This window comes from Varanus komodoensis, unplaced genomic scaffold (assembly GCF_004798865.1).
Source record: "Varanus komodoensis strain SLA01 unplaced genomic scaffold, ASM479886v1 scaffold23, whole genome shotgun sequence".
In the NCBI taxonomy this organism is placed as follows: Eukaryota; Metazoa; Chordata; class Lepidosauria; order Squamata; family Varanidae; genus Varanus; species Varanus komodoensis.
In genome coordinates, this window is record NW_025335627.1 from 9,543,767 (window position 1) to 9,568,806 (window position 25,040).

The 25,040-nt window shown below is 42.7% G+C and overlaps 1 protein-coding gene across 2 annotated transcripts in view; it reads left to right on the plus strand.

The window, feature by feature from the left end:
* BMPR2 (bone morphogenetic protein receptor type 2) overlaps window positions 1-25,040 on the plus strand; it is a 116,941-nt gene that overhangs the window by 34,814 nt on the left and 57,087 nt on the right. For both annotated transcript variants that reach the window (XM_044431688.1, XM_044431689.1), the window contains exons 2-3: window positions 20,965-21,138; window positions 22,323-22,499. In XM_044431688.1, coding sequence (XP_044287623.1) covers window positions 20,965-21,138; window positions 22,323-22,499 — 351 coding nt within the window. The remainder of the gene's footprint in view (window positions 1-20,964; window positions 21,139-22,322; window positions 22,500-25,040) is intronic.

Below are 25,040 nucleotides of genomic sequence, written 5' to 3' on the forward strand. Positions count from 1 at the left end.
CCTGTGTTCAGTGCAAGTGCAGCTCTGATAAGCAGAAGCCAATCTAGAAAAAACCCATGAACTCTAGTCCAGGACAAAGATAGGATATTTGGTTTCTTCCAGTTCTGATAAATGTTATGCAGCTACTGGGCGGCTCAGATCCTCATTACATTTTAGCATGGTTGTGAAACAGTAGGCTGTCACCATATCTAAATTAAGCAATGGAGTTTAAACAGTGTTTGAAAATAACTGATAAATTAGTGTGACTTAATTCATATTAAATTATCTTTTATGTTTTCAAGTGGTTTTATACATACTAAGGTATTTTTACCACTGTACTGTTAATTTAGATTAAAATAGTTCTTGTTGGAAGAGGCTCTGTTCAAGTTCCATAGAAGCTCACCAAATAATGATCATGAGTGGAGGGCCAGCAACTGTTTCTGTGCTCCCAACCTTAGTGACTTTACTTCTCTTTGATCAACCATGTGGTAGATGAGAATTTAATTTTCATTGCAAGACTCCTTTGAGGCCACTAACTATGCTGGGCATTTTGAATTCCAGTTTGTTCTAGTGAATAATAAGCACTAGGCAAATGCAGAGGATAGTATCCAGTGTTTGTCCTATTCAGAGTAGATTCCATCTATCATGAATACAACCTAGAGGAAGTGCACCTCAGTTAGAGGTTGGGTCTAGGTTGAGGGCAATTTCAAGCAAGCTGAACACACAACTTTACAACTGTCAAGTAACTACAGTGGTACCTTGGCTCACAATCCGTTCCATGACTCTGGTCGTGACCCAAATAGGTCATGAACCAAGACAAATATCCCCACAAGATTCAATGTAAATAAGGTTAATCTGCTCTTTACCTATTTTTTTTACTCACAAAAATTTGAAGCAAAGTGACAAAGAGCAACAAAGATCACGGCCATTCCCCCCCCCTCCCCGAGCACGGCCATCTTCCCCCCCTCCCCCTGCACGACTGTGATCATGCCTGTGTTCCCTGCATGAGCGTGATCGTGATTGCGGCCATAGATGGGCATGATTGCGGGCGCACTGGGGGGGAGATGGATGTGATTTGGAGTGTGCTGGGGGGGAGACGGGCGCATTCCCGATCATCACCTGATGCGGAGTTTGCGACCTGAGTAAAAAATTTTTTACATTTTTGTTTGTGACCTGATTTGGTCATGAACTGAGGCACCACTGTATTTGTGAAGTTAAGCTCTGTCAAATATGAAAACAAAATAATCAGGATATTTATTTATTTATTTATTTATAGCATTCTATTGATCCTGAATCATTATGAAGCCAAAATCTTAATCACCTTTTTTCTTTAAGCACGTCGCAAAAGGAAACACAAGGGTAACACAATTGGATTTAAAAAAAAACAAAAAACTAAATGCTACATTGGATTTTATTTGCACTTAACATCATGGCTATCTGGAGACACTCTCAGTTTTACACTAGTAGCTTAATAGGTAGTATTTAGGATTCCTGGAAGCACTCACAATGGATTCTACAACATGCTGTTTTCCTGTAAACTTGAAAACAAAGAGGCACTGTTTCAATATTAATGAATCATTTTTGAAACCTGAAACAATAATCTAGCTTGGATTTTATAACTGCCATTTGAAAGCTATTAGTTGTTAAGTACTATATGAAGTAATTTGAGATTTTATGGTGAGAAATTTGGAACTGCCATGACTTGTTTATAATTTTTCTGTAAACCTTAAAAATAGGGACTTGGCTTCTGCAAATTGATATTACCAATGAGCACAGCTCCTTTTCCTCAGAAGGGCAGTTATGTGATAAGATCTATTTAAGATACAGATTGTAAGTAAAATTTATGTGCATTCATTAACGTATGTCTAGAGGATATGACTGACTGGCTTCACTTACTTTATGCATTTGTATTCTAGAAAAACATTAAGTAGTTTTGTGTAAGACAGAGAAAAGCATGAAAAAGAATAATCTCTTTGTTCAAGCCTACATAAACTGGAATCCATCCTGTCAAACATGGACTCCCGTGTACTGTGTGACTGTCCCTTTCTGCAGTCTCAGACACCAAAAAGAAGAGTGTAGCAAGCCCCTTGTAGGCTGCCATAAAGTGGCTTCTAGGATGTGTTTGGCTTAGGAGGTCAGAAGTTCTGCAGGTCTATTTCAGCCAAGTTAATTAGCAGCCAAATGTGTTGTGAAAACTGGCGGCTTTTTTTGTAATTTCTCTAAATAGATTTTGTTTTCTGTAGATGGAAGATTTTGATAATGGTAGCAGCCCTTGAAAGTGGACTAGATTTATCATTTTTACATGTCAACATTCAAACTTGGAGAAAAATGCATTAATATATGGCAGCCCTCCAGGAATTTCCTTAATCCTCCTGTTACAGCTGTCTTTCTGGGACTGAAAAATAAGGGAACCGTCTGTCAAGTACCTTTCAGGCATCAGTGCATGATTAGAATGCTGTGTTCAGTTTGGTGGATTACAGGTTGTGCAGCCCTGGTATATAATGTCTGTCCTTGGAAGAGAGAAGGCAAACTACCCATAGAAAGGGAAGGCGGCTAATTTTGACTTTGCTAGAAGTGTGCCATCCTTTTCAAGATGGTTGAAAATTAACTGTTTCAATTATTTTGATAATTCTTTTAATTATTTGCTCCAGTGCCTTCTAGATATAGAAGTCAGAGTAATTTTATAAAAATAGATTGTGCACCATTATCATCTAGAATAATAATCTTTTCTTTTTCTTACATAAAACATGTTTAAATAGAAAAGTAAAATGTGGTTTGAATTTAACCCAATCTTTTGACCTACTGCACATTTTACACATTTCTTAAAGTGTTTTAGAATTAAAAGCAATTGCTGTAAATGGTCGTTTATCTGGGTATAAAAAGTCAACCAGGTATGATATCTTCACTGTCAGCTACTTCATATTAGGTGTTAAATGCATTTGGAGATGGGTTCTAAAGGATAAATCCAGACTTCCCATTTGGAGTAATTTTTGTCCATTAGGCAGGCTTAGCTAGGGAGAAAGTGGGATATTGCTCAGGCCTTGTGGTCTTTGTGACTGACTCACACATAGGAGTCATGCACCTGCATAGAATGGTCCTTCAGCACATTCTAGAGCCAAACAGTGTTTAGATGGGAGCATCTCCCACCTCTTCTGTCACACCCTGCCATGTCTTCTGCCTGATTCTCTGTTCCTTTTTGATCACTGGAGTGACCAACAGTATTTGGAACATTCTTTTGCCTCAATCATCCTCCAAAATCCGTCCGTCCGTCCGTCCATCCCTCTCTCTCTCTCTCTCTCTCTCTCATGCCCACTCTAGCAGGAAGGTGCCATTAACTGACAGACATTCCAACTGGCTTCTTTGTCTTGGTAACCTGCACCCACCAACAGTCTTTTGCAAAGCAAGGCAGAAGCATGAGAACAGTCCGCCCTTGGGCTTCGTTGTGGGAACAATCCCTCCAGGCACCAGACATGGCTGCACTTAACTGGCCTCTGCATAGTGCCCTGTCATCCATTTGCAAGAAGCCAACTTCAGCTCTGTTTTATCAAGTGCATGCTGTTGTGGTCAGCCACTACCAAGACTACTACATGTAATTAAATGATCCTAGGCAAAACCCAGATCTAGATTTTTTAAAAAAACTTACATAGAGTCTGCTTCTTCTTCTTCAAACAGCCCACGTCAAACCCCATCCTAGTTAAAACATTTGCATAGAAGATAATTGTTTCACTGTGTACCCCTTTGAATTCAGAGATAACTATTGGGATATAGGATTTTTTTCACTGCAACTTTATCACTGTGGAGCATGAGTGGCAACCTACAAAGAGTTACTATGTGAAAAAGCAGCAACTTTCTTTGACTGTCTCCTAGAAGATGTCAAAAAGATGTCGTTGGTGACTTCCCGTCTTGACTTCTGTAACACGCTCTACGTGGGGCTACCCTTGAAGACGGTCCAGATACTTCAATTGGTTCAAAATAGAGCTGCCAGGCTGCTGATGGGGACTGGGCGTTATGTTCACATGACTCCAGTCCTCCATCAGCTTCACTGGCTTCCCATTGAAGTCCGGACCCAATTCAAGGTGTTGGTGATGACCTATAAAGCCCTAAACGGTTTGGGTCCTGGCTACCTGAACGAGCGCTTACATCCATATACGCCCGCCCCTTGAGATCTGCGGGAGAGGCCCTTCTCCGGGAACCCTCCGTGAAGGAAATTAGGAGGGTAGGTACTCGGAGGAGGGCTTTCTCTGCGGTGGCACCCAATCTATGCAATGCGCTCTCCAGAGAGGTCCGCCTGGCGCCGTCGTTATTTGTTTCTTGGCGCCAGGCGAAGACCTTTTTATTCAAACATCATTTTAATTGCTAATATTATTTCCTTATTTTATTCTTTGGCCAGGGCGACTTATTTTATATTGTTAATTCGTTTTATATTTTTAATGTATTATAGTTTAATGTTTTGTGAGCCGCCCCGAGGCTTCGGTGAATGGGGCGGCATAGAAATTTTCTAAATAAATAAATAAAAACCCTTGCAAAGATTTTCTAAACTGAAGTTTACAGGCTAGCAGGCCAGTAAATCAAAATGGACCACTAAATGACTGACTATATCTGGAAGGCTAAGACGGGTCTTACCTCTGTGACATACCCTGCCTGGCTTTGCACTTCAGGGCTCCACCAGATCAAGACTGTAGGAACTACCATTCAGCAGTGAAGGTCTTTTTAGTGCATCCATAGATGGCAGTTTTGACTGCATCTACCAAATGAAGACATTCACCCAGATGTGAATGAGATTCTAGTTCTCATCTGTACATATCTTTACTGGCAATGCCATGGCCACCTCAGTGCCAACCATTTCAGTCAAAAAGACTTTTGCAGAACAAATGCCATCAGTCAACTGATGGTGAACTCCCTAATCAATTCAGATCTTTTTTTTAAAAAAAATTCTGTTGTGCAATCTCAAGCATTGGCTCTGTTCCACTAGATCAGCCCCAATCCTTTTCCCATGTCTTGTTCATCACCACTGACAAGTGAGTACTTTTTATCAGTGGCCGAGGTTATTTCTTGTATTTAAAATAGACTTCCCATGAAAGAAACCCTACTGGTATCTTTCATTTTAATCACCCTACTTGTATTCTAAGAAGAGATTACTACTGTCCTGAAGAAAAAAAAGTAGAAAAAAATCTCATGCCAAAAGGGCCACCAGTTGCTTCTTCAGAAACATTCCAGTCTTCCAAAAAGTTAGCAACCTTGGACCTATAATTGAGCTTTGGGATGTATACAGCTTTATTTGCTAAAAGAAATTCAGAACTCTATACTCTTCTGCATTCTTCACCCTCTGTATGAGGGAGACTGCTTTGAAACACTACGTGCATCTTCAGAATGCTTAGTTATGGAAATGTTATATACCATATCTCCAAACTTTTTTGACCCATGGACATATTCAGGAATTTGAAAGCAATATTATGTTTACCCAGTGGATTGCCACTTTGATGTCTTCCTGTCATATCTATGGATATTATTTCATTTCTGTACTACCCAATAGCTGGAATTCTCTTGATGGTTCATTGTAGTTCGTAACAGAAGTTCAATATTAAAAAATAAATAATACAAATACAGGTATAATAAAGTATAGCACAAAATCCAAATATACAGAATTTGAAATAGTTTACACAACTAAAACAATTTCAGTAAAAACTGGACCTGTTGAAAGACCTGATAAAGACCCATCCTATGCCATTGAATACCTGAAAATAAGGCAGTCTTCACCAAGTGCTGAAAAGAATCATTTTGGCAGGTAGACCAAATGGGGATATCTTGGGTTGTTTATATTCAGCAAAGCCTTTTGTTTCAGGTCTAATGGACACTACAGTGTCTTTTCCATAAGGGGTTGTCTAATTTGATTAATAGCTAGTGGTGCAATAATGCTAATACTTCTTTTTAAACTTTTTACTTTGGCAGTGTTTGATAATTGTGTGATTTTGAAGGGGGAGTCTTAAATAAATACATTTTGTACTGCAGCCATCTTTAATATTTACTGATGTATACTTCCTTTTCGGAAAGAAGGATATACCCTATTAAGATTGTCCACCCCCGGAGCTGGATGGATCCAGATGGATTCCTGAGGGCTCTGGGGGATTTTCCGGCTGATAAAGCTGGTGCTCCTGTTGATGTCCTGGTCGATTCATGGAATAGGGAGATGATCAGGGCATCAACACGATTGTTCCTAAGCGTCCTCTCCCGCCTAGCAGAACCCACTCGGCACTGTGGAATACGCCTGAGTTGTGGGCGATGAAGCAGGCTGGGAGACGATTAGAGTGTAGGTGGGGGAAATCTCTGGATAAATCTGACCGAACACACTTATGTGCTCATTATCAAGCCTATGCTGTGGCGGTGAGGGCGGCGAAGAGGCAGTTCTTCTCTACTTCCATTGCTTCCTCACAGTGCCGTCCAGTGGAGCTTTTCTGAGTGGTGCGAGGCCTAATACACTCTGGCCAGGAAAATGATGTGGTCGCACCTTCAGCAGCCAGCTGTGATGACTTTGCCCAGCACTTTAAGGAAAAAAACCGCTGAGATTCACCACGATCTGGACTCCACAGTTGATATGGTTCCAGTACGGGAGGTGTCCAGAGCGCTTTCTGGTCTATCATTATTGGATGAGTTTCAGTTATTGCAGCCTGATGATGTGGACAAGGTGCTTGTAATGGTATGTTCTACCACCTGCCTTCTTGCCCCTTGCCCCTCTTGGCTACTTAAAGAAGCCAGTCACAGGTTTGGCCCCTGAGTCCAGGAGGTTCTCAACGCCTCGCTGAGGGAGGACAGGGTACCTGCCCCCTTGAAGGAGGCAGTGATCCAGCCTATCCTGAAGAAGGCATCTTTGGACCCAGAGGTGGCTGCTAATTTTAGACCAGTGGCCAACATCCCGTTTTTGGGCAAGGTGCTAGAGCGGGTGGTGGCGGGACAACTCCAAGCTCTCTTGGATGAAATGGATTATCTGGACCCATTTCAGCCTGGCTTCAGACCCGGTTATGGTACTGAATCTGTCCTGGTCACCCTGTACAATGACCTGTGCAGGGAGAGGGACAGGGGGAGTACATCCCTGTTGGTTCTCCTGGACCTCTCAGCAGCTTTCAATACCATCGACCATGGTATCATTTTGGATAGACTGGCCAGATTAGGAGCTGGAGGTGCTGCATGGTGGTGGTTCCACTCCTACCTGGCCAGCTGATTCCAGAAGGTGATGCTGGGGGTCTATAGCTCTGCACCATGGCAGCTTTGCCATGGGGTTCCACAGGGCTCTATTTTGACCCCTTTGCTGTTTAACATCTACATGAAACCGCTGGGAGAGGTCATCAGGAGGTGTGGGCTGCAGAGTCACCAGTGTGCTGATGACACCCAGCTTTACCTCTCATTTACATCTACTCCAGGTGAGGCAGTGGATGTACTGAACTGGTTCCTGGCCAGGGTAATGGGTTGGATGAGGGCCAATAAACTGAGCCTCAATCCAGATAAGATGGAAGTCCTGTTGGTAGGGGGATTGAGTTTTCAGGTAAGTGATTTTGACTTTGTCCTGGACGGGGTAGAAACTTAGAAACAGAGTGATTCAGAAGGGGCCTCCCGGGCCATCTAGTCTTACCCCTGGCTCCAGCCGGCTCCACTTAATGACATGCCCACCATGTGCATGCCTAGTCTCTAAAGGACAGGGACCATAGCTTGGGAGTACTCCTTGACCCAGAGCTGTCGCTGGAAATCCAGGTGGCAGCAGTGGCAAGGAGTGCTTTCCTACAGCTCCAGCTGGTCCATCAGCTGCGTCCTTACCTGGACAAACACTGCCTAGCAACGGTGATTCATGCTCTGGTAACCTCCTGGTTGGATTACTGTAACGCGCTCTACGTGGGGCCGCCTTGAAAATGGTCTGGATACTTCAGCTGGTACAGAATAGAGCAGCCAGGTTGCTCACAGGGACCGGTTGTTATTCTCATGTAACACTGAACCTCTATCAGGTCCACTGGCGTCCAGTTGAAGTCTGGGTCCAATTCCAGGTGCTGGTTTTGACCTATAAAGCCATAAACAGCTTGGGATCAGGATACCTGAAGGAACATCTCCTTCCTTATATGCCCTCACACCTTTTAAGATCTGTGGGAGAGGCCCTGCTCTGAGAACCCTCCCTGAAGGGGTAAAAAGGACATCTCAGAGGAGGACCTTCTCTGTGGTGGCGCCCAGATTGTGGACTGCGCTTCCTGGAGAGGTTCGCTTTTTATTTAACTTACATATTTTTTGTTATTTATTATACTGAGATGTTGTTTTATTGTGTTTGTTTTACTATTGTAAGCCATCCCGAAATGCCATGCATAAGGGACAGCATACAAAAGTTTTAAATAAATAGATTTACCTTCTACATGGAGATTAACAAATAGTCAGTGTATCCACCATTTCTTCATGCCTTAGAAGAGGATTGATAATAAAATAATAGAAAGAATAAACACCTCATAAAATGCAATGGATTGAGGACTCTAGAGTGCCTTTCATATTTGAATGGATGGTATTTGGACCACACCTTCAAATGAATACTTATATTTGTTGTCATCTATCTATGCATGCTGGAAAGTTGTACACATTTCATACATCATCCATGTACTTAACAAATGGATTTAAGGTATTTTTGAAAAAGTTTTGTGCATATCCGTGGATACCATATTGGTGACCTCTTCATGGGCTGTTCTCTGCATCAGTCTCCAGTGCCTCCTTGAATTGATTGCCTTCAGTTTTCAGTAACTCTGTTAGAGAGTATGGGAGTATTCTGGTCAATGTTAGATAGCTCCCACAAATCTTCAGGACCCAGATGGGTCACCCATTGTCATCACAGTGCTTCACCAAATGGGTAGCATGAGGTCTACTTCTTGCCTATCCCCTGGCATGCTCACTACCCCGACCCCAGTACAGGGTCATTCAGCTACACCTGTAGCACTCTCTGTCACTTTCCTCAGAGCTCTGTCTTTTCATGTAACAGTGACCTGAGCTCAGCCCTCTACCTTCATGGAGCATTACTGTCTGGATATCCAGCCTTACACCAATGTCACTTTTAGCAGAGCAGTCCTTTCTTCGATTCTGGCATGGCATCACGGTTACTATGAAGAAGGAGGGCAGGCTGTTTGTGTATATCTGAGATTCTTTGAGTGGTCATCTGTGAACTCAGATAAAGTACATTTAAAAAACAAAGATAGTGATCTGTGAGGGAACCCCCCCTCCCTAATCACATGTTGGTAATACCTTTATCAGGACTAACCAAAATGCCGCAAAATTGTGCAAGCTTTCTGGGTTCTAAAAATATAAATAGTGGATATTTGAAAAACCTTTACATGAAAGGGTGGTACAGTTTCAGAGTGATGCTTTTCTCAGTGATTTGGATCCCATAGCAGATAGGAAATTGAGCACTAATCAGGAATGTGGTATGGTGACCCAAGAGACTAAAGCTATTTTAAATTGTATTAACGGAAACATTGTTTCTAAGATTCAGGAAGTCAGGGTGGTGCTCTTTTGGTTATGCTAAGAATTTGAACTGATACTCATTTCTAGTCACATAAAATCAAGAATGTTGTTGATCTGCTAAAAGTCAGTATAGCTATCAAGATTATGTGTGTTAGAAACCCACAATAGGAGGAAAAGCTGAGAGAATCAGACATATTTTTCTTAAAGGAAGTGATTAAAATGGCAATACTTTGTCATTTGTCAAGGACAAATTTCAGTGGCATAATGACAGAAGCAAACCTCTCCTTCCCCAAATTTACTTCGGCACATTGGGGAGCCCTCCAGAGCAGATTTGAGACATGTGTGAAAATGGTGTGCAGGGGGAAGAGAATGAAAGAAAGGTCCATTGCACAAATAGAGGTCCATTTGTGGATGTAAAGAAGAGGGAGTTCTTGTTCGTTCAAGCTTGTGAAATCAGTACAGGTGGCAATATGGTAGCTTTAAGAGGTATTATGCAATGAAGTCAGTTGCTTAGAGATTTGTTGGATCTTCAATAAAAGGTTGGAAAGACATTTATTAGACATGGCTTAGTTATAAAATAGTTAATTATAGGAAAACTCAGGCTCAGCAGCCAAATATGAGGTTCCCCATACCCTGTTCCTCTGGCCTGCCCCTTTCCTTGAACCACCACTTGTTTGATGGCTTCCCTACTTTTGTGACTTCTCCCCCACATCTTTCTAAGAGATTGAAGTGCTTTTCCTAAAGCTTAACTACTGGCACCAAGATTTTTAAGCAAACATTTTCTGTTTTATTTTTTTGCTTTTTGGCCCTTTTGTTTTTGGCCTTGCCTCTTCGCCTTTGGCCCTACAGACCACTCCAAGGTGGCTCCTGAGAACTTTGAAAAAATTGAATTTGGCCTTCAGGCTTAAAGAGCTTTGCCATCATGGTGCTAGTTAATCTATTCTTTTGCTCTTTAGTTTTGGCTGCAAAGTGGTTAACAATGTGGGTTAGTTCAGACATCCAGACTTTTTTCTGCATGACATATCTTGACTTATCTGAGAATGCATTTCTTTGAGAACCTAATGACTGATCTAGGGATTCAGCCACAATCTCCCAGAAACAGTTTGCCTTATTGTGGTGACTGAAGAGCATGCTTCTGCTATTATGGAAATCACTTTTAAGAGGCCTCTTCCATGGAGGAGCTATGCTCAATTCTCCATGCTGAAGTGTTCCCAAAGATTATCAGGATGTAAATGATACTTCAGAATGTCTGAACTGGCCTTATAGATAACAGCATATTGGAGATAATCTGAAAAAATAACTTTCATCAGGCATTATTTTTCTCTTTTTTAATCTGTGGGAACAATTTTAGTCCAGTCAAGATGTCAGAAGGAGCACAAAAAGGCACATCTAGGAATGTATTGTTTCTTTTCCTTCTTATAGGTCACCAAAGTAGTACTTAAGTTTGGATTCAAAATTGCATCATCCTTTGTCACTCAGGAAAGAAATATCCTGTCTTTGTTTCTGTGAAAGTCCCATGCCAAGGATCAGAAAATGCAAGACAGCTGAGAATTCCAGGCTCAAAGCATCTGTTCCTGAGAATAAAATTGTATATATGCAACTTCAGTTGTTGTTCAAATCAACACATGCTAGCTCCTTTGTCTTCCAAGATATCTGACAAAGAAAAGAATGCATAACCTTAGTAGTCAAGAAAATTTCTGCCTGGTACCTGTGTTTCAGTAATGATGGAAAGACAGTATATGATTTTTGCAGAATTGTTTAATTATGTATAGCATACTGAATATTGTGTGGCATAAAGAGCTAATAGGCTACAGAACATTGGTGCTATCATGTATTCTCATGGCTATTTTTGTACACTGTTATCCTGGGCTGGACAACTTTTGCTTTTTAAATGTAAGTGATGCATAATCTAAGAGCAACAGTGGTGTCACAGATACAACTTAGACATATTGGGCCAGCATACTATTTTTAGTGACCTGGATGTGCATCATACAGTTGCCCTTGCTCCACCATAATCTCTGATCAACACTGTTCAGCTATACATTGGGGAAAACCCTGGATGACTGACATCACTGCAGCAAAGATAGGCAGTGAGTTCTTACAGGAGTGGGGGTAATAAGATAGTGACCATGCTGAGTAATAAAGCCTTCTTCCTACTGGTCTGGAACAACATTGAAAGACTTTTGTAGTCCTTTTTAACAACCCTCATTGTGCTCCAGGGTATTGAGCATGTTAAACCATAAGAAAACTAATTTGATAGGATACCTGGATTGAGAGACCACAGAACCATCAATCATAGTTTGTGCTAATTATGCAGATCTGGTTTGAATCTACTTAAATGCGTTTCTGTAGCATTAGATGTTGTGTCAATGTAGCAATAAGAAGGAAGCTCCATAGAATTTTATTTATTTATTATATTTTTAACTGCTCATCGAAAGGATTCCAAGGCTGTGTACAGAAACAGTAGAAAACTATTCATGCAAACATATGAACATAATAAAATAATCAAACAAAACCCACAATGGAATATAGCAATCAGTTAAAGCAGAATAAAATCTGGCTACATTTCTAGTGAAATTTTCTCTAAGATGCCCAAGGAAAGAAGGCCAAAACCTGGTGCAGTAAAGTTTGTAGTATGCAACAGTTGTGTGCTGGTATACCTTTAGAGAAGGCATTCCAAAGTTAGGCAGCCAGTACAAAATAGGTCCCCTGGATTGTAAGGGCATCTTAAGATATCACTGTCTGTATACTGCTTAAATAAATAATTATTTCATATTTGGTAATCTAAATGGCTAAGGGCAGCTTTGAATTTTGGGGGTAGTATTTTGGTGGGGTTTAGCAATGAGGATATAGAGAGCAACTGCATAATAGAAGAAGGAAAAAATGAATTACTGAATGACCTAATTCTCAAGAAGTAGTTAGGCTTGAAAAAAGGTGAGGTCTTTCTGAATAGAGAAAATAGAAGACATGTACAAATAAGCAGGTAGCTTTGTTAATGAGCTTGCATGTTGTTGATGGGGGTAGTTCTAAAACATATCACAATCATAATGTTTCTTTGTGGTATTAAATGTCAATCATTACATTTTATGGAAAAAATTTACATCAAGACACAAGTACTAATATACCAACATTATGGTCTGTTAGTGATTGAGTTCACATGGTGCAGCAGCCCACCCTTCAAATAATCAATGCAGTGTGAGCGGATAGTTAGGCCTAATGTGGATTGTTCTCCCTTGGACCTCCAGTCAGTATCCTAGGGTCAGGAACAACAAAATGTGTCACGTGTCTCCCTCCTTGCTCCAGCTCTGCTCCTATTTTCACTTGCACACTTCATTTTCCCTTGAGACCCATGTCCATGACAGCTGCTTCATTGATCCCTAGGTAGCACTATGGAACAACCATCATTGGCTTACTACACTTAAAACACCTCTTTTACTTTTTGAACAGGGAAAGACATAACTATGAACTCTTTATATATTTCTTTGTTGCCTAAAAATACTCAAATTTGCAAGAGAGGTTTTTTTTTAGGACACTGATTTGGCAGCAGTCAAAAGAAGGTGCTTGTGAAAAAGAAGATGTAGATTTGCCCTTTCTGAGATACCTAGCCATTCAGGAGAGTGTGGAAAACATGAAGGGTGCTGGGAACTTTCAGGACAATAGTTAAAAACCAGAGGACCACAATGCTAAGGGGGAGACATACTTGCCACTCTCTTTCAGTAAAAAAAGAACCCCTTCATTTTGCTTTTCTACTGACAACTTGCCAATTAACAACTGTCAAGTGAGTGGAATTAATCTATACAGTATAATCTGTACTTTGTGGATGTCCATGGATGTTTCCTCCTGCTCTTTTACTGCAGATACTCATGCCATATTTCAGGCAGTGGTAAACATGCACCTGCACGAGATCAAAACTAACAAAAAAATAATTGTTTCTCAGTTGCACACATTTCTCTTGCCCTCATTTTTATAGGGCCAGTGATGGTCATTCCAAGGTGCCACTTGGCCATCAGTGGCAGTAATTGGTGACAGCTGAGAAGAGAGTTGCAAGGGGCTTTGCCAGTCTTGCTGAGCAGCCCTCTCACTGTTTCTTCGTCGTGGCCTCTGTGCATCGCACATATGGGGTTCTGCGCCTGCGCAGTGCCTTTGGCCAGAAGATTAACAGCTAACAGTTTGGCGAGAAACTCCGCTCCCCCTCCCCCCTAGTAGTATATAAGGAGTGGAGTGTCCGCCATTTTCCATTCTTTGCAACCGCCATTCATTGTGTCTTGTGCCGCTTCGCTCTCGCTTAGATTGTGCCTCGTGCTCTCTTGTTCAAATCTTTTTCTCTTGTTCCTTCCAAGTTAGTGTTCCCTTCTTACCTTAATGTATTGCTCCAGTTTTTCGCTTTGTTTTTTCTCTCGTTTTCTTGTTCCTATAATAAACAACAACAACAACAACAAAAATATTATCTATTCCCGCTTTACTATCCTCTTTTCTTCTTTTCCGTGATGGCTCAACGAGCGGCGTTCCTCAAGTGCGGAGAGTGTGGCTCTAAAATGCCCACTGCGGACCCGTACGACCTGTGCCTCCTCTGTTTGGGGGAGGGTCACAGGACGGACAAGTGTGTCCATTGCCTGGCCTTCTCGAAACAGGCCAGGAAGAACAGGGAGAACCGTTTACAGAAACTCCTGTGGGACCAAGCCCTCCTACAATCCGATCGGCTGGTGGCTAAGCCCGCTACAATCTCGGCCCCACCAGATCGCCGTTAGGCCTCTACTGAACTACTGCTACGTCTGGCCCCTTCCTCTACTGCTCTGCCCTTACACCCTTTGGGCGAAGGTGCTTCCGCCATCAGGGAGCGGCCTGTTTCTCCTCCCAAGAAACAGAAGGAAAAGAGGAAGCACAGTGCTCCTGAGAATCTGCCTGTGCACAAAAGGGCCAAGAAAGATAAGGCCAAGAAATCGGCAAAGAAACCAAAGAGGCCTGAGCATTCGAAACATTGACGCTCCGGTTCAGCCGCCTCTTCGGTACTGACTGCAGCCCCGGTACCGACACCATCGGGTCCGACTATTCAAGCGGCGATGGGAGTCACCCCTCCAGCCTCCCCGCGTCGTATGGGATCAGAGCTACACCAAGATCCACCTTGCAGTTTGATCTCTGATGGCGAGATCCAAGACTCTCTGCCGAGGGCTCGATCTCCAACTCCTATGCCACCTGTTGTGTTCGACCCGGGTGCTGGATTGTCCCCACCAAGAGATCGGAGGAGCCGCTCTTCGGAACCCCACTCTGATGACTGGTACCATTCCTGGTACTTGTCTGCACCGAGATGGCTCGACTATCCTTCCGTCAGATACTACCCGGCTGCTAGAGCTCGCTCCCCCCCAACTGAACATCCGGACCCATCCCACTCTACAGCTTCAAGGGGCGCCGGGCATGCACCGTCTCGAGAAAGCGAGAGATCCCAGTCACCAGGGGGTTCCTCCTCCAGTGTCCCGCATCCATATTGGGTGGACTCAGACGAGTCTGAGGTCAATTTGACTTCACCTGATGCCGCAGTCACTTCACAAGGTCCGGCATCACCGGAAGAGCCGCACATCACGTTTGCCAAACTGATGTCCAGGCTGGTGAAGTCATTGGAGATTGAAGCGAACCAACAACTGGGGCCTAGCACTGATCATTTCTACGATGTCGTGCAGGGAGAACAATCGACCTCCATCACTTTGCCACTTATTACGACCCTCCGACAACCGATGACCCAACCGTGGGACCTTCCAGTGCAGTCTCAACCGACCTCTAGAAAATATGAGGCGATGTATCGAGTTCGTGAAGGGGACATTCCGTTCCTCCTCCACCACCCCAAGCCAAATTCGGTGGTGGTAGAATTGTCTCAGGGTCAGGAGGCACGGGATCATACAGCGCCCCGGGACAAAGAGGGAAGAAAGATCGACTCCCTCGCGCGCCAGGTCTATGCAGCTTCAGGTCTGGGCCTAAGAATTTCTAACTATGAGGCGACCCTGGCGCGTTATCAATACTTTATAATGCAGCACCTGGACAACATCATCGCCACCCTCCCCGATAATCAAGGTGACTTAGCGAGGGTGTTCGGAAAGGAGGCAATGCAGGTCACCGTGCAACAACTATCCACCGCCAGACACCACATAGATATGGACTCAAGGGCTCTCGTCAGTGCCATCTCTCTTCGGAGACATGCATGGTTGCGTAACTGCAACTTTTCCGAGGAGATGAAAAGGAGGATTGAGGAGATGCCCTTTGATGGATCCGGCCTCTTCAATGCTAGAACCGATCACAAGTTGAAGAGGATCCACGAGTTGAGGATGACTGCCTGACGCATGGAACTACAACCACCCCATCGACGTAAGTGGTCGTGGACTCGGCCTCAGTATAGGCAGCAATATCCACCCCGCCAACAGCCACAGCATCGCCAGCAGCACCGCAAGCAACCACCTCATCGTTTCCAGCAAGGCCGCCGCCGCTTTGACGGAGATAAACGCCAGCGCTGATGGGACGGGCGAACCTTTCCTCCCCTTCCAACCCCACCCTTCCCCCTCTCATTTGGGGACTGACTGAAAAGCCGACTCCCCGTTTGGGAGTCCATTACATTTGATGGGTGGTTGTTATCCATCATCCAGCACGGATACAGAATTGAATTCGACGTTGTTCCATCATTGAGTCCTATCCAGTTTACGCCATGCTCCCCGGTATTGTTGGACGAAATTTACCAGCTCCTGTCTAAAGGAGCCGTTCATCACTTATCTTCATCAGAAGGACTCCACGGATTCTATTCTAGATATTTTACAGTTCTGAAATGAGATGGAGGGGTTCAGCTGATATTGGACTTGAGAGCTATAAATAAATTTATAACACCAAAGAAGTTTCAGATGACTACACTTCAAAATATCCTCCTGTTGCCGGGAAGAGGGGATTGGTTCGCCTCGCTGGACTTGAAGGATGCCTATTTTCATGTTTCGATACATCCACGACATAGGCACTTCCTCCGTTTTGTGGTAACCTCTGAAATCTACGAATTCAAGGTGCTGCCGTTTGGACTGGCCACTGCACCGAGGGTATTCACGAAGTGTATGGCTCCCGTCTGTGCATACCTTTGACTACGTGGAATTCAGATATACCCATACCTCGATGATTGACTGTTGGTTTCCCAAACTAGGGAAGGACTTAGCTCCACTGTAAATATGACCTGTGACTTATTGCAAGACCTTGGACTCTGCATTAATCGTCAGAAATCTTCTCTTCTCCCTACACAGACGATCAACTTTACTGGAGCCCGACTGGATTCTACAGTGGCGAAGACCTTCTTCCCTTGAGACGGACAACGTGCTATCGCTCGACACATTCGCCGAATTCAACGAGAAGGAATTGTTTCTGCCCGATCTGTTCAAAGACTGTTGGGACATATGGCAGCGTCCATCGCCGTAATCCCATATGCCAAACTCAAGCTGCACTCCCTCCAATTGTCCTTCAATGGGAGGTTTCAACCGCAAAAAGATCCGCCTACGAAGCGGATTCGACTCCTGTCCTCTGTTCTTCAGTCTCTACTATGGTGGACAGAGTCAAGCAACCTAAACATTGGAGTCCCATTTCGGCCTCGGTATCCGACAGTGAATCTCAGTACCAATGCATCCCTTCTCGGATGGGGAGCACTGTGCTCCGGTCTAAACACCCAGGGGGTTTGGAATTACCAGGACTCCAGGAACCATATCAGTTTCCTGGAACTTCTCGCCGTGTTCAAAGCACTACAGTCATTCAAGGACGTGCTTCACTGTCAGGTTGTCCAGGTAACCTCGGACAACATAGACACAGTTTTTTACTTAAACAAGCAAGGGGGGACAAGTTCCCCAAAATTAGCCTGTTTGTCGATGTGAAGCTGGGAGTGGTGCATACCAAGAGACATCACTCTTATTGCAGTACAGCTCGCGGGCACGGACAAGGTGGAAGCAGATCTCTTGAGCAGACACATGTCACAGTCACACGAATGGGAGCTGGACCATCAGAGCTGCGATATGCTATTCCAGCGATGGGGCCTCCCAGATATAGATCTGTTTGCCACCCGACAAAACAGGGTGTGCGAGAATTTTTGTTCAAGGGTGGGAATCGGGCAGGGGTCGTCCGGGGATGCCTTTATGATTCCCCGGAGCGATATGACCTTTTACGCTTTCCCCCCAATTCCCCTCATCATGAGAGTACTACCAAAGGTGATTCATGATGGGGCCACAGGGCTACTGATCACTCCTTGGTTCTCAACCATGGCTCACCATGGTTCTCAACACTTCTTCGTATTTCTTGGGAGGAATACCTTCAACTTGCTCCCGTCCCTTATCTTATAACTCTGCGGGAGGGATCGATCCAACACCTGGACCTATCGTTGCTGAAACTGACTGCCTGGCGAATTCGATGACATTGCACGCTGGCACGGTACCGATCCCATCTGCAGTCCTTCCTCATTCCGTTCCTACCACCAACACACAGGTCCAGACTGTGAATTCGCCTACCGCCTCTGCCTCATTGGATCCAGTGAATATGCTGTCGGATTCGCAAGCTTTGCATCTCGATATACAATATATTCTCGACTCTGCATTAAGACCATCCACTCGGAAATCGTATGCGGCAAAGTGGCGTAGATTCTCTAGTTTTGCCGAATCTCATTCATGTTCAGCGCCCTCCGCATGTATAGATCAGATCCTCCAGTTCCTCTTCGAGCTTCACCGTTCTGGTCTTAAACCTTCCTCCATAAAGGTGTATACGGCAGCAATCTCCTATTACCGCAGGACTGTGCAGGGGTTTTCCATTTTCTCTCAGCCGCTGATTAAGAGATTCCTCAAAGGACTTTGCAATCTCCATCCAACAATTAGGCCGTTTATGCCCACTTGGAGTCTCTCAGTGGTACTACAGGCACTAACACGGCCTCCTTTTGAGCCCCTGGCAACAATTGATCTACGTCTTGTCTCTTGGAAAACTGCCTTTCTTAAGCAGTTACTTCAGCCCGTAGAGCTAGTGAACTCTGTGCCCTAAGAGTAGATCCTCCATTTTTGAACTTTCATATGGAGAAAGTAGTGTTAAGAATGGATCCATCCTTTCTCCCAAAGGTGGCTACCTCTTTCCACATGGATCAGGAAATTATCTTGCCTGCATTTTTTCCAGCTCCTTCGAATCCAGTCTAGAGGTCTCTGCATACGCTAGATGTTTGTCATTGCCTAGCCTTTTACAGATCAAGGACTGAGTCTTTTCGTCATTCTAGACTCTTCTTTAGATATTCAGAACAAAACTGAGGCTTCCCTGTTACTCCTCAGAGACTATCTAAATGGATAGTTAACACTATTACTCTGTCTTATCAGTTAGCCAAGATAGACTTACCGAAAACTCCAAGGGGTCACTCCACTAGGGCTGTAGCTGCCTCTTCAGCCTTTGTGTCAGGAGTCCCGATTGAGGATGTCTGCAGAGCTGCTACCTGGGCTACTCCATGTACTTTTGCAAGACATTATAGTTTGGATGTTCGTGCTAGACAGGACTGTTCTTTCGGCAGAGCTGTTCTTTCATCTATTCTTCGTTGATGATACCTCCCTCCGCCATTTCGGGTAAGCTTGTTATTCTACCCATATGTGTGATGCACAGAGGCCACAACAAAGTAGAACAGGTTGCTTACCTGTAACTGATGTTCTTCGAGTGGCCATCTGTGCAGTCACACTACCCACCCACCGGCCCCGCTTGGTGTCATGGGTGGTCCAATTTTTTCCGGTACCAAGCTATTTTTTCTCTGCTTGTTGTACCACCAAGAGGTTTTGTTTTATTCCATACCGACAAAACTTTTCCTGTTGTTTTAGTTCTTTACAACTTTTTGTTAGGGAGCGAACGTCCGGTCTGTCAAAGACTGGAAAACGGCGAACATTCCGCTCCTTATATACTACTAGGGGGGAGGGGGAGCGAAGTTTCTCACCAAACCATTAGCTGTTAATCTTCTGGCCAAAGGCACTGCACAGGCGCAGAACCCATATGTGTGACTGCACAGATGGCCACTCGAAGAACATCAGTTACAGGTAAGCAACCTGCTCTTCCTGCAACTCAGAATCAAATGATTCTCTTGGATTTGACTGGTACACAACCCCATCATGACTTCTGCAAACCCAGAAAATAGGAAAAAGCCATGGATTATCAGGGTGTCTTGTTGTGCAAAAACAAACTACCCTGCAGGAGGCAGGCTGAGTTCAGACAATGTGGCAACCCGTAGTGGTTCTTTATTCAGAATGGATTGTGGTGATGTGACCCCAGTCAGTGCAGCAATGCCTATCTTTCAGTGACTGGCTTTCTACAGCATAGCAACCCATAATGGGTAACTAGCCATGGTTAATAGGTGTGTCATATGAATGTGGAACTTTTTCCACAGTATGGCTTGTTCCCCCACACACACAAGAAGTGGCAAAATTTGAGTTTAAGGCAAAAAATAACATAGCTTCCATGTTATCTCTTCTTTCACTATTTCATTGGGGCATTCACCTATGGATCAGTATTATCTGTTCTTCACTTATGGATCAGTATTATCAGTTACTGAATACTGTCAAGCTCTGCCATCCAACTAACACATATATGAGAAATCTGAAAATGCTATAGACAGGAATGTTGCTTTGAGAGGTGCATGCAATTTAAATTCTTTGTGCTCTTATAAGGGGTATTCAGTTCTTTTATTCTGAACAGCTTTTCTTCTTTCCTAATGAAATCATGATGTAAAGTTGTTAGAATGAGCTATGGCCTAATTTATGGAGCAAATCAAAAAAAGAAATGGGCAGAAATTCCTTTGAATTTCTGGGATCTTAAGATTTTTGATCATTTAATATTTTAGCTCAGGGGAAATGTATGCTCACTGGGAAGACTAATTATGATGATGATCTAAGATTTACTGATAATTTGGCCTGGGAGTGTATGTGTTCTTATCCAGTCTCCCTTGCTGAATTTTTAAAGCATTTATGAATACTTCAAAAAATAGCTAGGCTCGCGATCCTGCTGCAGGCCACTTCCACTGTTTTTTCTTTTTTCCCCTCTCAGCAATATTAACTTAGAGTCACTTTGTTGGCAGTGGTTCTGCAAATAAGATTTTTGGTTTGGCCCAGTACATGTGTGCAGTACATGTGTGCATAGTGGTAGCTGGCATGCTGATGATGGAAGAGGGTTTGGCCCAGCACAGCATTTTCACAAAAGGGGAAACAGGAATTGCAGAGAAAAGCTTTTCTATAAGCACAAAAATGGACTGTGCTTACATCTGACAGACACCCACGATGGCTGGTTTGCCACCATGTGTACAGAGTGCTGGACTAGGTGGACTTGGGGTCTGATCCAGCATGGGTTTTCTTATGTTCTTACAAAAGGGAATTCGTTACCACTTTCACAAATGCAATGTTCCCAAACTCTGAAATTGCTCTTCCAAGTTTTTCAATTATGTCGAAATTTGAATACTGCCTTAATCTAATATTTGAACTTACCTGATTTTATTTTCTTCTTCAGCTGCCCAGAGTGAAGAAACAACATGTGCTTTTAGGGACCCTTACCAAAATGATCATGGGATTAGTGAAAGTCGAATTTCTCAAGAGAATGGTACAGTTTTGTGTATGAAAGGTAACACCTGTTATGGTCTCTGGGAGAAAACACGAGAAGGAGACATACATCTGGTTAAACAAGGTAATAGTTAATAATATCATCACTGATTATTGTTCTATTGTAGTTAAACATGCTCTCTTTGTGATGACCTCAGTTCTTATGGCCAGATAACAGTTTCTTGTGGATTTTGCCACTTGTTCTTTACACTGAAACTTATGGAGAAGACGAACAGATCTGCGGGTAATTGGCCGTGATTCATCACATGACAAGATGTAGAGATCGCTATCAACCTGGAAAGGTTTTTTTTTTTTTTTTAATTATAGAAGAGAAGCCTAACAATGCCTGCCAGGCCTGATGACTCTATTATCAGAGACAGTATGCTTCTGTATGCCAGTTGCTGGGGAACATAAACTAGAAGATGCTGTTGCATTGATACTCCTTTCCACAGACATCTAATAGGGCACTGTGACCTTTCCATGGGCATCCGATCAGCCCCTGTGCAAACAAAAAACTAGACTTGATAAGCCTTTAGTCTGATGGCAGTTTTTATTGCAGGTATTCTGATGGTGGCTGGTCTAAACAAACTAGCAGGATTTGTATGGTATGGAACTACCCTCACTCCAAAACATAAACCATGGGACAAAAAATTGCTCTTTAGAGAGATTGCTCTTGTAATGCTGCACATTCTGTTTGCTGGTTACCAGCACACATTGGAACATTGTATATTCTCTTACTTCAATCTGAAGTAAAATAAGCTTTCAAACTATCTTTTGATTACAAAGAAATCTACGAACAGTCCTGCATTAGAAAAACCTGCTGGTACTGATTTTTGATAATCAATAAAATGAAATACATTTCCAGCATTAAAATATCAGTAATAAATACATGTCTCAGTAATGAAATCAATGTCTATAACATTTTATAGTTGGCTAGAGTGTATGGTTCAAGTCACACAAAGTCCATTTTAGAAACAGAAATACTTAAAAGTGGGTTTCCTTAAGGTTGTTGCCTTGTATGTTTCATGGAGAAGGGATCCAGAAGGTCTGGAGCTACATCTTTAGTGGGCTCTGCTCATAGACCCAGTAGAAAAGGCCCTGCTTGAAAAAGAAATTCAGAGAAAAATGTCCCTCATTGATATTTAAAGGCAGGTGGGTTTATGTAGATGAGAGGCAATCTGATAAGAGTGTAAAGTTGAGGAGCAAATGTAAGCTGAATATAATGGCCATGCAATCAATTGATCTATATCATTTGCTCCTTCTTTTCAGGATGTTGGTCTCATATAGGAGACCCCCAAGAGTGTCACTCTGAAGAGTGCATAGTAACCACCACCCCTTCCTTGGTTCAGAATGGGACATACCGCTTCTGCTGCTGTAGTACCAACCTGTGCAATGTCAACTTCACAGAAAACTTTCCACCAAATCCTACTGGTGAAAAGCCCATCAGTGAGTCAGAATGCTTCCAGCTGTGTGATCATTATTGTTAAGAATAATTATGCTTTGGTTTAATTAAGAAATTAAAATAGTATGTTTTCTCTACTAGTCTTAAGTTATCTATCAAACATGTATAGTGCTTTGTCCTAAAAAGAATTAAGGCTGTGCTTGCAGATCATGTATTCTGTGTAACATTTTGTAATACTACTTTACCATTGATATACGAGTCTAATACTTTAAATACAGACTCCCGTGAAGCCATTGCACAAGAGAATTTACATAATCAGAGCAGTAGAGAATTGCACTAGGCAATGGGGGTTGTATTTGCATATTAACATTTAGTTTTGCTTTGCTGATTTTTGATTACCTGTAATTATGCAGTCTGTTATCACAGCCTGTAATTCTTACGCATCTTGGCAAAGTTTACACAGAATATTTGTTATGAAGGCAGGACCAACATTGTCATGTGGTTTTATTTTAGCTTTGCAGTAAACCAGGAGGCTGGTTGGTAAATGTGCCGGAAGATTGGTCCCAGGCCTTGTGTCCCTTCATGGGGGAAAGGCATAAGGACATTCCCTAGCCATAAAAACAATCTAGATAAGCAATTTGCTGCATCAGTGAGTTGAGTTGACTCAACTCATTGTTAAGAAGGTTATGAATTGCCCCACTCTGTGATGTTGCTTTTTTCAAACTTGTTACATACTATAAGCTAGAGGATTGCAAACAGTGGGGAAGACTTGCGCTTTAATAAAATGTCTGAAGGTCTATGTAAAAAATAAGAACAAGGGTTGTTTATGCTGCCTTTTGATGATCCGTGTTCCAAAAAGCTTACTGCCTGAAGCATTCATGTTAATGTAGTTTTCCTGCGTTCAGTAAGTAACCTCATCTACAAGATAGGAATGATGTTGGCAGAAGTGACTGGATAAAGCAGACTGAATCCGGGAAATGAAGGTTTAGGCAAAATTTACTGAGTCAAATACTTACAGTTCCCTTTCTGATTGGGGAAAGAGAGAAATATTTGATACTCTGTAAGAACAAGTTGATGACCTAAGAGTATAGGCAAAGGCTTGTTTGCTAATTTTGGAGGGTGGGAATATCCAGGTTATTAAGAAATGAACTAATGTAAAAGTTAAATAGCATGGGAGCAAGCATACAGCCTTGCTTTACTCCTTTGAAAGTTTGGGTCTGATCAATTAGATGTCCCACTACCTTTAATCTTCAAGCTTGTATTGAAGTATAAGCTGCATATCAAAGTTAGAAGTCATCTAGCAATGTGGTTGCTCCAATTTTTTCTCATAACCATATCCAATACTGACTTAAAGTCAATAAACGCGGTATAGAGAGCCCTTCCAAATGTTGTTACGTATTTTTCAATGAAATGTTAGCAGACCAAGCTCTGATCGGTAGACAGTCTCCCAGTCCTAAAGCCCTCATCGACCTATTTGGTAATTTTAATTTGCACGTTAATATTTTTCTACATACTTGTGGGTGTCCCAGAGTAATAATCACCTTGTTTGTGGCTGGGTGTTCTACTGGTAAGCTTAGGGTCACTAAGTTTGCTATTTGAAAGGGATGATTACTAACATTAGCCTGCAGTTACTGGACACCTTAATGACACCAGTTAAAATTTTAAATGTGTGATGGAAAGCTCAAATTGTATTCTCCATATTGCTTATTGTTATTTTAGCTCATTTGGCATTGAAAGAAATTGATATTATGGGAACTTCACCTGAGAAGACCAAGATCAATATATTTCTGAATATTTTGTGGAAGGTGGACTTTTCAGAGTTAATAATATACAGGAAATGCACTTCAGCTTGCACATTGATCCAATGTACATTAGTGACTTTAGGGATGGAGTTCTCAGATATGCTTCCTGCATTGTTAATCTTTATCCTGAATATCCTGTAACAAACCCATGCTAAGTATTAACAGTTGGCTTGAACTTACATTTCATATTGTAATCACTCAGAACAAGTTTTGGTAGTGTTCTGCACAGCAAGAGAAGGAGTCTGTTTTGTTGAATACCTAATGATTATGTTAGCTATTTTTATGAAACTTAGTATCTGTGCTTTGAAGTGGTAGAGGGAGAGAATGAACATGCACACAGCTTTTCTATCTCTGCTGTAATGTGAGAAGTTGAGAGACTAGGCAGGCAGCCACCATAAGATGCTGCATTAGTCGCAGAGTGCTATGTTACTCTTGCAGCTGCCAGTCCTAGCTCTCTTTTCCCTGGCTTAAAAATGCTTTTTCAAAGGCAGCAAGTTTCCCTTATTGAAAAAATGCAGTACTGGGGCAGCTACTATTTCTAGCTGTAATAGGCCAAAATCCTGCTTTAGGGGTCATGCTGCAGCAGTTGAGTGAGTGGGAAGATGGAAACGGGAGGAAGGGACATGCAGGTGCTATTTGTACTTGACCATTCATAAAGGAATATTTTCTCCATTCAAGGCAAGATGCAGATGGCATAGCTGTGCTGCTGACTGCTGTTGTGATCATTTGCTTCTCTTTATAGTTTTAATTGTTATTCCACAATTAAAGGACAATAGCCTAGTG